The sequence below is a fragment of the Crocodylus porosus genome, unplaced genomic scaffold (genome assembly GCF_001723895.1).
Source record: "Crocodylus porosus isolate Cpor-Errol unplaced genomic scaffold, CroPor_comp1, whole genome shotgun sequence".
NCBI classification, from domain to species: Eukaryota; Metazoa; Chordata; order Crocodylia; family Crocodylidae; genus Crocodylus; species Crocodylus porosus.
In genome coordinates, this window is record NW_017728911.1 from 23,523,042 (window position 1) to 23,540,452 (window position 17,411).

The window sequence follows — 17,411 nt, forward strand, 5'->3', positions numbered from 1 at the left end:
CCAGCTGACTTCCTGCCCTTTGGGCGGGGGGCTGGACTCAATGATCTTCCGAGGTCCCTTCCAGCCCTAATGTCTATGAAAACTATGAAATCTAGATGGAGAGGGGATTTAATAGCAGCCTTCAAGTACTTGAAGGGGGGTTCAAAAGAGGATGGAGCTAGACAGTTTTTAGTGGTGGCAGATGATAGAACAAAGAGCAACCATCTCAAGTTGCAGCAAGGGAAGTTTAGGTTAGATATTAGGAAGAATTTTCTTATTAGGAGGGCAGTAAAACACTGGAGCAGCTTACCAAGAAAGACTGTGGAATCTCCTTCCTTGGAGGTTTTTTAGACACAGCTAGACAAAGCCTTGGCTGGGATGATCTAGTTGGGGGTGGTCCTGCTTTGAGCAGGGGACTGGACTAGACAACTTTCTGAAGTCCCTTCCAACCCTAATTTTCCATGATTCTATGATTTGGATAATCTTTAAAGAAAACAGCTATAGAGAATGTAAATTATATGTTGCATTATTTCTCATGATAATTGGTAGAACAAACATAGGTTCAAATCTCATTGTTCAAGCTGGAAGCTTTAATCATTATTAATAGCACGAATGGGATCACGAGTGTAAACAAGACTGTGTTTTGTGAGAGTTTGTATCCCAAATTAGGAGTAAATATAGTTATTACAAATCCAATGTTTTAAAACGTTAATGCTTAACAAAAACTGAATGCTTCACAGTTTTATGTCCAACCCAAAAATAAAGCATGATCTTTCTCTAAAAGATCTCTGACAGGTAATGCTGAGTTTCATCCAAATGTCCTTCAAATTCAAAGCTATGGATCTTACTTTAGACTCATAACATTTTGTTCTGTAGCAGGCATGAGGGGACATCCTTAAGTAAGGAAGTAATGTCAGGCTTAATTATACGTTGTTTGACTATCGACAGTGCAGCAACTGCACCACATTAACTGCATTATTAAACAGAAAACATCTTTAGGGTGTATGTATGCTAGTTTTATTTATTATTTTTAATCTCTTATCTGTAAGTCTTTTACAATATGGCTAAAACTTACAAGACAACCAGTTCAATCCTTGAATTTTTCATACAGCTAAGTAAACCATTTATTTAAGATGACTTATTTACCTATGAAATAGAACTCGTTTCTGCAAAGCCTTTTTAGCTGACAAGGATATAAAGGCCCCATATACCACTTTAGCCTTGTGGAGGGGAACAAGGAAATGTTACAAGCGGTGGACATTTACAATTTGTAGATAGTGGCAGCAGCACTGTGCCCCAACAGGGAGGGGTTTGAGCACATCCTGTCCATCCAAGGTACAGGCATGCACAAGAGCCAGAAGTCTACCAGTAAAGATGCTCTGGGCTCATCTTCTGTACCCCAGACCTGGGTGGCTACAGTATGCTTAGCCCTCTTTTCCCAACTGCAGGAGTATGTATTACAGTAACTGTGATAGAAGCCAGATTTGCAAATTATAGGTATTCAGTGTGGAAAGCCTTCAGAGGCTTTTGTGTTTTGTATATCTTGTTATGCGGAGAGGGCCAAGTGCTGTTAAGAGAATCGTCTGGAATGGGGTTTCCAATAGTCTTGACAGTCACCTGATGATAGGATTAGCATGCATTTGTCATGTGTTTTTCTGGAGAATTCCTTCATCATGTAAATTCATGATTGAATTTAATCTCTGCAAAGGGACATAGTGAAAAATACAACTGGATTACTACAGTGACAGAACAGAATGTATCTTAATTCAAACATTAAGTTAGTAGTGTCAACCTAATCTAGAGCTTCGTGTGTGAAGCCCCACTTCAGAATTCTCCATTAGCATTCAACAAAACAAAATTCCTGTGGCTGGCACTCAGGTGTTACAAAGTATCATATAAATCTGAAGTTTCATTAAGTTTCAAAGCCAGGTTTTCTAAAAACACACACGAAGCAGGACCTGGCAGAGACCACAAATCGGAAAATATGAAACATAAATAATGTAGAACTGTTCCTATGCTTCAAAAACATTAGTGCCAAGCGAACCTTGCTCCCTACGGAAGGGAATAGGCTGACCTGTTGTGATACCAATACGCAGGGCTACATCAGATTAGCCACTGAAATGCCCTGGTGGAGCTCTTAGCCAATCAGCCTCCGCAAGAGAAGGTCAAGGGAGAGCAGAATGTTTGTTCAATCTAAAAACCTAATTATGTAGCTCAGCATGTAATATAATGGTATGAGTGATGCAAAAAACCCCAGAACAACAGCCTTTCCCTGGGGACTGGTCTGGTGCAGTTAAGTATCTAGCATTGCTGGCAATTTACTTTTTGAAGCTGTAAATACTCAAGCTTAGTGCTTGGTACACGTAAGGCAAGTAACTACATGGTCTCTGTGGTAATAATGCACTTACTAGCCCACAGATTTTTTGTACTGATTCAGCAAGTCATAGGGGGACCAAGATTCTACCCAATCAAGTGTGAAGATAGGCAGAAATTCACACCCAATCCTTTTTCCACTGTTAGACTGGAGTGGGAAGAAAAAAACCCCACAGATGAATCATCTCCATTCATTTTCCCTTCGTTAGTAGCTTGGATCTTACCAATCATAAAGCCAATACTGTTGTACAGACTGATCTGAGGTAGTATCATCTCCAGTATCTCAGAACAGTTTCCAACATCAAATAAAATATTCTCAAGCTACACTGGACAAATCACGATAATTAGGCATCAGTCAGGTACTTGAAGACCACTTTTAATAAAAACATCAATTGGAAATATGCAGCTTCAACTTGATTGAAGGTTAATTATAATTTTACCTCTGACCCTTTCTGTGTAATATACAATTTGACAGAATAGTTTGCTGAGGCAGCAGATGCACCACTGATGTGTCCCCTGGTTCTGCTTACACAGTAAGCTGTCAGAAAACAACTGTGCACAATACCTGAACTAAACAAAGGGTCAGCACATGAACAAAACTAATACTAAAAGATTTTAAGTGTCACACCAAAGTTTATATGGAAATCTCATACAATGGAAATCTCATACAGCTAATAAAAAGCACAACAAATGGGTTGAAATGTATCCATTAACTACAGACTCTCTCAAAAGATTACAATTCTGTGGACTTAAATTTTTGAACAAATAAAAGCATCCCAAAATCCCAAACAGCTAATGCATTGCTTTGACTGCAACTACACAAAGCAGTCAGATTTCCAAACTCAGATGAGGAGCGATGGGTAAGTAACCAGCATTTAAACTCAACATTTGGACAAATATATTTTCACAAGCCCTGACAAAAGCCCAGACACTTGTATTTGTATCTACCCTACTCTTAGGATCCAAACAGTCGTTATGCAGATGGTAAATATTTATAGCGTTATTTTCTGCTAAATATCTTGTTGGTACACCCTGAGATACTTTGTTTTTGAGTTAATTCATCTCAAAGCGCACATATTTTAGAGATGGCCTCTTTACTGTACCTGCAATTAATAGTGGGCACATACCCTAACAAAACTTAAATGACCATCTGGTCAATAGAATTTGAGACTACAGTTTGGAAGGATGGATGTAAATTATGTGGCCCTAATGTTGATGAATATACAATTCTGGCCACAAAAAAGGGAAACGAAACTGAAGCCCCATATCCCCATGAACCTTGTTAAATGAGTACTGAACGCATCTGGAATGCAAGGAGAGTGAGGAGGTGAGAGGATTCAGTCTGGACTTGATTACTGAACTGGCAAAACTTAAATTACATTTGAAGTATTTTATTCCAATCCCAGTTTGCAGCCCATGAAGATTGTTTTCATAATTCAAAAATGACCATTTGCACTGTTTGGCAGTTAGTACATAAGGAATAGGATCTCTAATACTAGCACCAGATGCCACTACTTTTCTAACTTGTACAGCTTCAGATAAAAAAGCATTGTTCGCATCCCCCTTCTTCAAGGATTCCTTTCTGGCAAAACAACAAATGCTTAACCTTACTTATATTATACTATGACCTGGCTGGATAACACCACCCGCCTTATTTTGCCTGGCCTTTATCCAGTAAGGTATTTGGTTCAACACAAGTTTTTGCATGGACTGGGAAGGATTATGGCCATACTTTTTTCATCTGGCCTGACATGTAGGTAGGGCCCCAATGAAAGATGGAATCATTGTGTAGCTGCTTGGTGAGCAAATCCCAGAATAAACTGAAGCAGGCAGAACCTCAGCTGGTGTAAATAGTCAGAACTGCACTGAAGCCATCATCCGAGGGTCTGCTCAAAGAAATCTTGATGATGTACAGACAACTTTGCTGCTACTTCAGAGCTTTCTCTGACCTAAATTCTTTTCAGTTCATCAGACATCAAGATTTATTTTTCAGGGCAATTTTTTTTTGTCCTTTTTCATAACTCCTACATTTTCACTCTTTGTCTTGCAGATCCTTTAACAGTTTCAGAAGAGTCTGAGTATCATCATTCTGAAAGCGGAACTGCCTCTCATAAGACTGCTCTCGCTGTTTTTAGACCTCCTTATTCAAAGCTAATGTAAAAACTACTAACTTTATAAACTTATAATGCAAATTAAAGCAAACTGAGTCTGTGTCCACTCATTTCCAAATTACGAAGTAAAAGTTAACACTAATAAACGCTCACAAAGCTAATACCTAGTACACTGCTATGTTATGAAATGCAGTTATTTGTAAGAACTGAACATGGGGACAATACTGTTTTTTGCCTAACTTTTTTCTCTCTTCGTGAGTAAAAATGTTCTTAGTTGTAAGGTGCTGCCTGCCCTACAGGTTATAAGCAGGGACCCTGGTTTTCTCTATTTTAAAATCCCAGATTCTCTGGTAGTACCTCAAACTTATCTGACCTGAAAACTGCAAAATCCATATTTTTCTGCAATTAATCAAGAGGGCCACTATCACTGTAACATATATTATGTGGTCTTATTGATTAATTGATTCTGTATTTTTATCATGCAAAGTCAGAGTTCTCCCGGCCCACTTTGCTCCCGGGACACAGCTGTCCCACCTGCTGGTTTGTGGTGTTGAGCAGCCCTCATATGTCAATGCCCTGTCTCTACCCATGCCACTGCCCATCACTCCCAAACCACAGACCGACCTCCCTCCCTCCCCTGCTTGTGCCCTCACTCCCAAACAGCAGCCCCCTGGCCCAGCCAGTCTCCTCACTCTCAAGGCACAGCCACCCTAGCCCTGCTAGTGCCCCTCACTTCTGACACACTGCCATTAGTGCACTACAGCTATAAAGCATCGTAGAGTAAATGTTTTTAAATGGCAATAATTACCAATAAAAAGATAAATCTCAAATATTTAAATATAAAAAATGGCAGGAATGTAATATACACTGGGGAAACTTGCAGTAAACAACTATACAGAGCAAACAAGAAATGAACACCCGTCTTCATAGAAAGAGTTACATAATCCACTGAAAAGAATAAGTTTATAAAGCATAATGCAATGTACAAGGTGAATTAGCCCAAGGCAGAGCAATGAACTAATGGAATAGTGCTCAGCTTTTTTCCTGGTGGGCTGGATGGGCAGTGCCAGGTAGGTCTTTGGGCTGGATCCAGTCAAGGATCCCAATCCAGCAGCTGGGGCACATGGGTAGGCCACATACAGCTGAGAGGAGACAGGTGGAGGAGCAGCCCAACCCCAACCCAGCCACCAAAGAGGGCTTGACCCAGCCTTGTGGTGGGGAGATGGCATGGCCCAGCCCCCATCCAGCTTCAGGGAGCAGGGAGGATGGGTGGTAGGGAGGGGACAAGGGCATGGCCCAGCTCCAACCTGGCATGTGAGGTTTGGAAATTTGGCATGTGGGAGGATAGCCATACTAATTGCCACCAAGCCCCCACTGCTAAATTTCCTGACCTGTAGGGAGCCCTATGGGCCAGATGCAATGGCTCTGAGGGCCACATTATTCCCCTTGGGCTGAGGGTTGAACCAACCCCTCCACTTATGTATTTAAATTGTTTCCAATTACATTTCTTATTTCCGATGCCTTGGTTCTTCATGAGGGATCTATACAGCTCTCTCTCCTCCCCTTTCTCTCCTTGTTAAGCAAAGTTTGAATTTAACTTTCAGGGGTGTAGGTTGTAGCCATGTTGGTCTACTCTAAGGGCATAGGCAGACAAGGTTCTTTGGGTAAATCTGGTATTTTTTATTAGACCAACTCAGATAGCCGGAAAAATTGTTCTCAGCAAGCTTTCAGGCACAAACACCCTTTGTCAGGCAGAGGAAGCATGTGCAGATGGACTGTGTTCTTCCTGCATGGAGTGGTAAAGCAGCCAGAAGCCAGTTTTGCATACGTACTGGCCTCTGGCTGCTTTACCACTTCATCCAGGAAAAGCACAGACCATCCGCACATGCTTCCTCAGCCTGACAAAGGGTGTTTGTGTCTGAAAGCTTGCTAAGAACAATTTTCCAGCTATTTGAGTTGGTCTAATAAAAGATATCAGATTTAGCCAAAGAACCTTGCCTGTCAATTTAACTTTCAGGCACTTTACCCGCTTTTTATGAATTAGCAATTTGGCATCAAGTAACACATAATTCTGCAATCTATACCAAATTATGGCTACAATTTAAGATAGGAAACTGTTGTTGTAGACGGAAAACTATCCTCTTCATTTCTATATAAAGGCACGGGGTCTAAGTCACTTGGTATTCAAAGATTTTCATGCTTTTTAATAATACGATCTGGTGCTAATGAAAAAGTCAGTGTGTTGCCAGTTTGTCAAATCTACTGGGAAGATGTTCGTAGAAAACTTCAGCTCAAAATAAGAAAGAAGAAGTGCAAGAATGAGGGTTGTCTGAATTGCTCTTCCCAGTAAGGATCTTCTTTTTATTCAAAGTTCACTTGTAAGATGCATAGAATATAATTGCAATTATGACAACATAAAAAATTCAGAAATAACTGGACTGCTTTTCATTATTGCTTTGTGCGTGACTTACATGCATCCCTAATAAAACCAGCATGACATTTACTATGGCATATGATGCTAAGACGTTTTTAACTGGAGATCTGAACAGACTCTAGTAATGCAGTGGCCAAATTTATCCTGCGCTTTACAGAATGTAGTCTAAAAGGTAATCTAAAATTCTGCTCATCGGTGCATGTGCATGGCTTCTAAGAATTCTTTAAGGGTACAGGTATGCAGGAGACCCAGGTTTGATTCCCAGAACCGCATATAATTACAGCCATCAAGGCACCGAACATCCAGACTCAGTCTTGCCTTTGCATACTGTCTCAATGGTCGAAAGGAAGGATGGAAGGTCTACGCAGGCCCCACTCCTCCACACTCCTGCCTAGACATACACGTCAAAGGTCCTGGTGACCTCTCACGCATACACCATGATCCAGAAGGATCAATAGTTGCCTACTACAGAAAGTTAAGGGGAACAGGATCTTACTACACATGATAACTGGCCACGTGAAAGCCCTTACTTCATGGCAAGTGAAAAGCAAAAGCATGGTAGCTTATTTCTCAGTGAAAGACTGCTAAACTATCATAATTCAACTTTCACTTACCACAAAATAAGACCTTGCAAGTGGGCAATCATCACAATGTTTAACTCACTGTAAAACGTTTGGTTGTTCCATGCACAAAGGATAGTTCATTTCAATTAAAAGTAACAGTTTCAACATTTTGAAAAAGGAAAAAAATAAAGATTTGAGGGTTTTTTAGTTTAAACACAAAGCGTTTAAATGTCTGTCTTATATGGTGTTTATACATGTGTTCTGGGGGGGTGGGAGGGGGGGCAGCACTTTAATTAAAGCAGCTCTCCCAAGCCGCTCTAATTAAAAGGACCAGGAACATCATATGTATCAGCATCCCACACTGAAAAACACCGGTGGGGGCGCTTTAACTTATACGAGCTTTAGTTAAAGTGCCCCCACTGCTATTTTTCAGCATGAGGATGCTGATATGTGTGACGCTGAAGCCTGCAGCAATTACTAAGGTCCAGCAGACTCAATTAATCACAAGTAATCACAGCTGCACATCTATAGGCACCCATATTGTTTAGGATAGCTCTTCTTACCTTGTTTTATTTTTAAACACAGAAAAGTATTACATGTTATTTTCTATAACGATAAAAAGCAAACAGCTCCATAAGCCAAATACTGTATTATTTATTAACAGTGTAGCAGAAAGCCCCCTTTGAACATTTCCCTTCTAGACACAGATATAACAGAAGCCCCTTCTTGCCTGCAGCCCCCTCCTCCCCTGACCTCTGCTGTTCTGGGCATTTCTTTTCCTTCTCTGTATTGGCAGAGAACTAGCACACTCATTGCATGGGTGTGCCAAGACTCAGAGCAAGCCAGAAAGCTGAAGTGGCTTTCTGTAGGAGAAACCTAGAAACTACATCTACATATCAATTAAGCTCAGTGTTACTAAAGAAAACAAAACAACTGAAATATCCACTGCAAAAACTGTAAATATACCCTGTGCTAACCTAACTTGCTGTCCCCAGTAGCCTTTGATCCTCACTACCTCACATTGCATTTTTATACATTTCTCACAGTTCATTTTCATATTTCATCTGTCTCATCTTTACCATGGCATTTTCTATTTTCTATGTTATACTTTTAAGCTCTTAAGGAATGTACTCCCTGTAGAATAAAGTTACACCCTGGACCATTGTTAAAACTGCATTGAAATTGTAGTTGTAAAGTGATAAAATCTGTTGAGTGAATGTGAGTAAATGATTATCACCAGTAGACAACAGCCTAGCCAAAGGAACTCCATTTTAAGCTAATCAAGCTAAAGAACTGATTCCTGGAACTGAGCACTCGCCCTAGGGACTATTCCTGTAACCCATGACAATACAGCCTTTAAATCAATAAGTCAAGGATGGACTGCCGAAACTTCAGGTAGGAGCAGGCAGAGACCTCTGCGACTAACAGCTGTCAGGTACTACTCAAGACCCATGTGGGACAGTGACCCCCAGACTGGGTAGCAAAGATGATGCTGGGGAATCACACAAGTCTTCCAGAAAGGGATAAAAGGCAGTGAAGTGTGACCCTCAGTGGCACGTGACCTACTGAGACAGAAGGACAAGCAGGAGACCCCCTTCTGGAGAAGACATCACCTTGAAGGAAGCTGACCATCAACAGCAGACTCCAGGGCCTCGGAGAGGTAGATATACTGACACCGGTACTCACAATCACTACAGCAGCCACTACACACTATACTACGTGGGTTTGAATGAGTGTGTGTGTGTGTGTGTGTGTGCGCGCACCAAGGTGACCAATACCATCCATAACTCAAAGTTTGTATTTATGATTTTATTGGTAACTTCACATCCCATCCAATAAAATAGAATTTATTATGATGCCGTGAGTTGGTCCTTTGTAGCCAACAACAGGATTTTGGTTTTTAGAGACTTAACCTAAAGAGATCTTTTCCAGTCAAAGAAAATCGTATGGCCATCAAGAAAAGAGACTAAATATGTGGCTAAATATGTTTTGAGTTACTGAATTTTTAAACATAAGCCTTCACACCCATAATTCCAGGAGAAATGCAGCATAGTGATAAAGGACTGCTGAAATATCCCTCCAACTTATTCAATCACTGCATCTTCCATCAGCCATAACTTTTTAAAGGTCCCCACACCAAGACATATTGCAATCATTCAGTTTAGAAATAACAAGAGCATAGACTTTGCAGTGAAACAGAAGTTAGCAAATCAACTGAGGAAGGGTATTAGGAATTCAGTGTACTGATCACTGAAAAAAGCTAGGTTCTCATAACTTAGGTTACCTGACCTACATCCTCTCACTCTCCAACTCTGTATAGAATCAGTTCTGACCAGACATAACCATTAAAGATAGAGTGATTTCTCTTAGCATTTCTAAACAGAAGTCCAACAGAAATTAATGAAGTTTTATGTGCAAGGAGGCAGCAAAAATCAGGGCCTTAAATAAGAGAAACTCCTTATCTGATGAAGTCCTAAAACTAGAATAACTCCAGGGGGATAGTTGAGCACACATCCTACTGAGTGGAGCAAGGACACAGTCAAGATAGATATCTCTGTAAGGAATTGTAGAAGCCAAAATAAATCTTTCAATTTTAATTTGATTTTTTAAATTTCTTGATAAAGTGGTTTCAAAAGAAAAGTGTTTGGTAACTAAATCAAAATATTTAGCTTCAATTTTTCTTAAAGAACTCAAATGGAATCCAGGCATTCTTGAATTCTGAAACCCTCAGCCTTGGATTTACTTCAAGTGCTTATCTATATCACAACTGGAACCAAAATAATGTAAACAAATTATAATTCACAAGTTCAGTTACTTCTGTTCAAATCTCTGTAGATAATCAATCTTCGGTCAATTTCCAGCCATAAAGAAGTGCTATACCTATTTTGCAGCTAGGCGCAAAAAAAACTTAGGTGCAGCTCCACAAAGATATTTAAGCACAGACCTCTGCACAAGGACAAAAAAGAGATCTGTGTAGAGTAGGGAACTGAACCATGTCCCCCAAGACAGCTTTCCTTTATTTAAGCACTAAAATCAGTAGATTTAAAAACATGTTAAATTCTTTGTTGAATCAGGGCCAATGTGACTGACCTGAGGCCCAAAAAGGGAACCAGATAACAGCAGCAAGATTAGAACTCAGACTTTCCTAGCTGCCCAGGCTATTTCTATCTTCCTATGAATACAGTACACCTTTTGTTCAGAATGACACTGCATCACATATTGCAATATTCCCAGATATCAGTATTTTGGACCTTCCTTGTAACAGGATTTATTTGAATATAAGATGACCCTGAATATAAGACAACCTTCCCTCCAATAATTACATTCTGTATATGGAAAAATTATACATTTATTATAATTTTCCAAGTATAGAATCTAATTATTGGAGGTTTGCCCTGAATTTGTCCCCCTGACACTGCAACAGCCCCTTTGTCCTCTGCCCCACCACTCCCAACTTTTCTTCTGCATCCCTATCCCCCTCCCTTTACTGCCAGACTCTGGTCTCCCTGAGCACATGGAAGCAAGGAGAAAATCTGAAAACACTGACCTTGAAATAAACTCATCTGTACTAATTTTCATAAAGTACCCAAGACTTTTTTCATGCAGAATTGATGAGTTTTACCTTTTTTGAAACCTGCAAGTTTCAGCACAGGTCCCCCATGAACACAATTAAGCAACACTTTTACATCTACTTACATATAGTGCAAACTATGCATGATACTAGCCCAAAGCCAAAAAGTTAAAAAAGGAATTTAAAAAAACGTGGAAGATAGCCATTGAACAGAAATGTTGGTGATATTTCCTCTGGCACCCCTAAACCAATAACGGTGGGGAGTAAAAAATAGGGGAGAGATGACTCTAGATATGTTCCAATTCAAAATTATTCCCTAAAGCATCCACTTCTGCCACCAACAGAGACAGCATATTGAGCTAGATGGACCACTTGTCTGACCCAGTATGGCACTTCTTATGTTCTAAGGTATAACTGGTCAGCAGTGCACGCTAGGCGGTACTGCATCCTCTACACCCTGCCTGTTCCCTGTAGTGACTCTAGTTCCAGCAATGGGGCAGGCAGAGCAGCAGCAATGGTGCAGAAACAGCAGGTGGAGATTCACTGCTGCTGTGGGAAACATCACTTCCACATGCGTCTCAAGCAGCCAAAAGAACATTTTTAACAGCAAAAAAAAAGGTTGTGATCTCCCCTGGCAGCAATCAACTCCCAGCTGCTGCTGTATGTGCCATTGCTGCTTCTCTGTCCTCCGTTCTGCTGGAGTGGAAGCAACAGCAGGGAGCTGCGGGATGTTGAGGGCAGGGACAGACAGGTAGGACAAGGGCTCGTGCCCTGATCACCCGCCCATCATTACATTTTTGTGCAAAGCCTACAACTAACAGACAAGTAGTACACAATCTGTTATATAGTGAGAAAATTGGTTATAATTTTTAGCAGAGACAAGTAAGGCAAGACGGGAAGAAACAAACAACACAGGAGATGATAATGAAAGAAGTTTCTAAGGACATATTTGAAGAAAGAGAGTGAAAACACAGAGTTAACTCCTAGCCCCACTGAAGCTGATGACAAAAAATTCACTAATTTCAAGCGTCAAGATTTCACCCACAGTGACCAGAAAAAGGGATACTGTTCTAAACAGGTGCAATGAGAAAAGAAAAACCGAAATGAGAATAGAATAAAAAGATGAAGGGAACAACAAAGAGAAAAGTATATGCAGGTGCAGCAAAGGGCAACAGTAGCGATATAAAATTAAGGTCTTCTCCACAAGTTAAACCCAGCTACACATTCAACCAATTAATGGTGTGATAAAACAAGCAAAAAGCCATGAAGTTATTGCACAAAAAATCTGTAATAACTTGGTAGCTTGTTTTAATCACATCATTAATTAAAGGTGTGGCCAGGTGCTGGAAGCCCCACCAAATGAGATGTTCCCAGCCACAGGGGTGCATGACCCACTGCAAGCTCCACAACTGATGAGACTCACAGTGGTGGTGGCATTCCCATCAAGGCAGCAGGGAAAACATGTAGAGGCTCTAACTAACACTAAAAAATAAGAAAGCCAGCTCTGATGCCATCCCAGGGCAAGGCTAAGACCATTATTAACTGATTAGCATCGCAGCCCCAAAACGCTACTGGAAAGCTGAACCAGCACATCTCTAAGTGGGGGGAAAGGTGGGCAGGTGCTCCCAGGTACTGAAGTGCCCAAGAATTCCTGGGACATGTGTGATCAAGACCCTGAAGCCCTGGGAGCACCTGCCCGGGGAAACTGGAGAGCATGGGCAGTTCCAGGCTGCTCATACCTTAAAACAAACAGACACCTACTAGGGCTGTGCGAAACTTCGGTAGCTGATTCAATTCAGAGGAGATATGGCCCAATTGGGAGACCAAATCTCTGAATTCAAATTGAATCAGGAGACCAAGTAAAAGCTCTGAATCCATTTGGAAAAAAATTTGGAAAAGATTTGGCGATTCAGCCACAGACTAAACAAGGCAGCTGACAGTTGCTTTCAGCTGGTTAGTCTGTTAGGGTTGGGAGAGGGAGGAGGGAAGGGGCGTGGAAGAAAGAGAGATTGGGGCTAGGACAAGCTACCCAGTCAGGGCAGGGGGCACAATACTCGGGGAGGGGGGGCGCAGGATGTGGGTGCAGCAGCGTTGGGAGTAGGGCCTCTGCCTTGCTGTCACTTGCCCAGCCAGCCGAGGGGGTGGGATGCAGACGCAGCTCACTCCAGGTGGAAGGGGCAAGTGCTGCCATTCCTGCATCTGGTGCCCTCCACGCCAGCTGGCAAGTGGCGCAATGGCAGACCCTTGCTCCCAGCACTGACCAAGGTGTGGCAGGGCTATGGGTTATGCCCTGCTGCCGCCGGAGCAAGCCATGCCTGCATCATGCCCCACTGCACCAGTTGGGCAAGCAACAGCAGGGCAGAGCCCCCACGGCTCCCACCACTGGGGCAGAGGCAGGCACAGCTGGAGGAGCCATGGAAGAAGCCCCCACAGCTGCCCTGCCTGGCCCCATCCTCCACCCAGCCCATCCCCCTCCCAGCACTTAAACAAAATGAAAATAACACCCTACACTCACTGGCTGCAGGAGCAGCGATTGGGTCCTCTGGGTGCTTGTGGTAGAGCCCCCACCCCATGCAGCACAGGGCAGTGGGAGGCAGCAGGGATCATCCCCCTGTGCGGCACCCACACACCAGCTGCCCCATGGCACAGGTGCAGCATGGCTTAGCAGGGTGCCGCACACTGTCTGGGAGCAGTCAGCCAAAGCCTGGCAGCACTCAGCCCCAGTAATCCCAGCTCCCAGACAACATGTGGCACCCTGCCGAGCCATGCTGCACCCGCATGATGCAACAGTTGCCATATGGGTGCCAAGTCGGGGGGTCAATCCCCACTGCCCCATGCTGCACAGGGGGGCTCTGTCACAAGCACCCAGAGGCCCCAATTGCCACTCCTGAAGCCGGTGAGTACGGGATTTTTTTTCCTTTTTTTTTTTTAGTGCCTGGACTAGGCTGGCGCCAGGCGGGAGAAGGTGCCAGGCAGGGCAGCCATGAGGGCTTCTCCTGCACCTCTCCCTGGCCAATCCAAATCACCAATCTCTCCAAATCAGCACCGAATCTCCCAAAGTTGATTCAGCTGAATTGATTCAGGACAGTATTCCAAATCTCTTAATCGAATCACTGTTCTCCGAATTGGCTGAATTCAAATTGAATGCTTTGCTATTCACACAGGTCTAGCATTTACCACTAAATAATGGAACAAACTGATACTTCACAGCCACAATTTTAGGCATCTGTCAAATGATAAGGGGCACTGACATCTGTTTGCTTGGCCTTCATACCAGCATAACATTTATTTTGGTGGCATAAAGACAACATCTGTTTCTACCCATAGTGGTTTTCTGAGTGAGCAACTTTGTCTCATCTGTTCTAAGTAATGACCAAAATGCTACCTTTATTGTAAATGATGTCATCTTCACCAATAAAACCAATGATTCCAAGTTATCTATTTTAACCAAAGCTTTTAAAACCAGAATCAAGTATTCATAAAAAAGGCCTCATACTATAAAATTAAGTACTATTTTGAGGACAAAAAGAAGAGCAGCAGTTTTCCATTTAAAGATAAGTCCTTTTACATTATAATTTTAAAAAATTGAAGAAATTCTTCTTAATCACACACACATCTTGATTTAAGCACAAAAACAGAAAGCTAAGATAAATCTGCCTGTACCATAAAGTTCAAAGCCAGTTTCCAATGTCAAGTTTCTCAAAATCCTGTGTTGTTCTAATTTAGGTTTTGAGCATACATCCATCTAAAAATATATATAAATAAATTTTCAATCTTAATTTATATTGATCAAAAATTTCTAAATTCCTGTCTTTTCAGCAATGTTTCCAAATACCCAGGTTGCAACAGTGTTTAGAAATTAGACAGGTTGCCAAGTGCAAATGAAAGGGAAATTTAAGGTTCCAGCATGTTTATTTTACATCTCAACAGATTTGTTTCATTAGAATTGGTGAGCTCCAGGATCCAAGAGATGATGGGAACTTGCCCAAACTGACTGCAAAGTATAGCATTACAAAAAATAAGTGGCAAGCAAGAGAATGCAGTGTGTAGAGAAAAACAAAGATTACTTAGTAATGACTGAAAAAAGTATGTGAAAACTGCACCATAAACTATTAAACAAACAATGGAAAAACTAGCTGCTGCTCTGTTAGCCTTGAACTTGGACTGTAAAATTCGAAAAGAACCTTCAAGGCAACTTCTGACATTTCTAAGGACACCATATCCATAAAATATATTGAAATGTTTATACAGAAGGTGCTACAATGAGTGAAAAGCATCTTTACTCACCACCAAAAGATAATATTTCCATACTAGCAATTCTAGTCACTACCTCATATATTTGAAACAAAAATGAATTAAAGGATTGAAATAGATGTAATATACTGGTTACATGAATATTTGAATGAATGTGTGAGGATAGAAGCACAATGATTTAAAATTTTAAAAAATCCCCAAAATAAAGAAGAGGCCATGAATTTTTCAGGGCCCAAATAGTCCCCCACCCCCAATCATTTACCACAATCAAATCTCATTCAAATCAGTTAAAATTTGAATTGTGACCTAAACTAGATCAAACAAGGTAAGTGCCAGTACAATTCTTCTAATCTTACCACAGGGGAAAAAACATTTGGACCTTTTAACTATATAACTTCATAGTCTGAAAAGACAAAAGATTTGTTGTTAAGATGATCTCAAAGTTTAAAGGAACAGCTTCTTACTTGCCATCTTTGAGTACTTCAGACTGTCGATTGTTCACCTGGTTATCAGTTTTATGGCGAAACTGCAACAGTAAGACATAAAAACACTCATCTTTTCATTATAGAAAATGAACATCTAGTATTTGATCAAGAAAAGCACTGAAGAACATATATAACATTAAGCACTGATGAAATCTCATTGAATTAAACTCTAGCCTGGCTGAAGTGAAGGAAATTTTGCAATGTACTTAAACGGAAGAAAATATGAATGACTGGTGCCTCCCAAGACTGGGGGGACACCATTTGTAGTTGGCGGCAAGCGGGGACCACCTGCAGCTGCCAGGGGCAGCTTCAATGGAGGCCAATCTCAGAGGGGGCACATGCCCCCGCCACACATCACCTATGGGAGAAGATATCACTTGTTGATTTTAAATATTCATGACAAAGATATACTTCATTAAATTAATGTTCAGTAGTTTTCTCTTTAAAAAAAAAATACAGCATGTACTTGTCCACAATAAATTCATAAACACATACTGTCTTAATGGAGGGTCTACAACCTTTCTGAGTGGCAGACCACCAATTTCCTGCTGTTCCAACCCTTCCCCACTTCTCAGATACTGCCAAAAACTGTAGCTAATGCCAGTGGGGAATGGGGAATTTGATGAAGGCACAGTGCAGGAGGCCTTAGCTGGTCACTTTAATGTAGCCCCTTTAAACTGTCACTCTACTACAGCCACTATAAAGGAGGCCCCTTTAAATTTGGTCTCCCATACCCCAACCAATCTCATAGGAATATTGTCTTCTCTTAATTTGTTTATCCAAAATGCCCCCTGGTAACACTAAGTAATTCCTCTCATTTCTTTATGTCTCTAAAAAAATATTTACTGCACCTTAATTATTGCTTACAGCCTTAAAATTTTTAAATAATTTAGTCTTTCCTCATAAATAAATGCATTCAACTTCAACTTATTTTTGTTGTTTTTTATTCTCTAGCATTCTGAAGTAGCTGAAATTTAGTTCCAGCATTCTCTTTCTTACCACATCTCCGCTCAGAAACATCAGTGTTTCTGATTATTTTTCCTCGTATGTTGTCAGCAAATTGAATTTCATTTTGTTTTTTCCTGATCTTTTTTCTAGTTGAAGTCCTTTTGCATTATTCACCTCTTTGCAACTACTTTCAACTGGGTACCAAACTGGATTTGAATTGTATTAATATGCATTTTAAGATGTGTTCAAGTTGGTTAAGATATTTAACACGACCTAATCTGTCACCAGTCTTAGACATATTTCTAGAAACCTCCACCAATTCAATATATTGCCAGTTATTAGCAATGAATTATCTGCAGCCTGTTTTCAAAACAAACAGAATTGCTAAGAAGCCAGGAAAGTTTCATTCCCTGTATTTCCTCCACCCACAGATTAACAGGATCCTTCCCTATGGCTAGGGTGACCATATTTCCCAGTTTAGCTGCGACAATCCCGAATTTAAGAAGCTGGTTCTGGCCAGTGCTGAGAATTATAACAGGCATCCTGAAAACAGTCTGGCCATAAGTCGGAATGGCATGGAGCACCTCCCAGGCAGGTGGGCAGGCAATGCTGCCTGCCTGGCACACCATCCTGCCCCCACCAACTTGTGAGAGGTGGGGAGAAGGGCAGCATCCCGGATGTCCCTGATTTCCT

The 17,411-nt window shown here is 41.3% G+C and overlaps 1 protein-coding gene across 1 annotated transcript in view; it reads right to left on the minus strand.

Moving 5' to 3' along the window:
* The window catches only part of ATP8B4 (ATPase phospholipid transporting 8B4 (putative)), a 185,890-nt gene that overhangs the window by 110,889 nt on the left and 57,590 nt on the right, over positions 1 to 17,411 (minus strand). Inside the window, 1 exon segment of the mRNA XM_019533652.1 lies at positions 15,750 to 15,811. Within this exon segment, the coding sequence (XP_019389197.1) occupies positions 15,750 to 15,811 (62 nt within the window).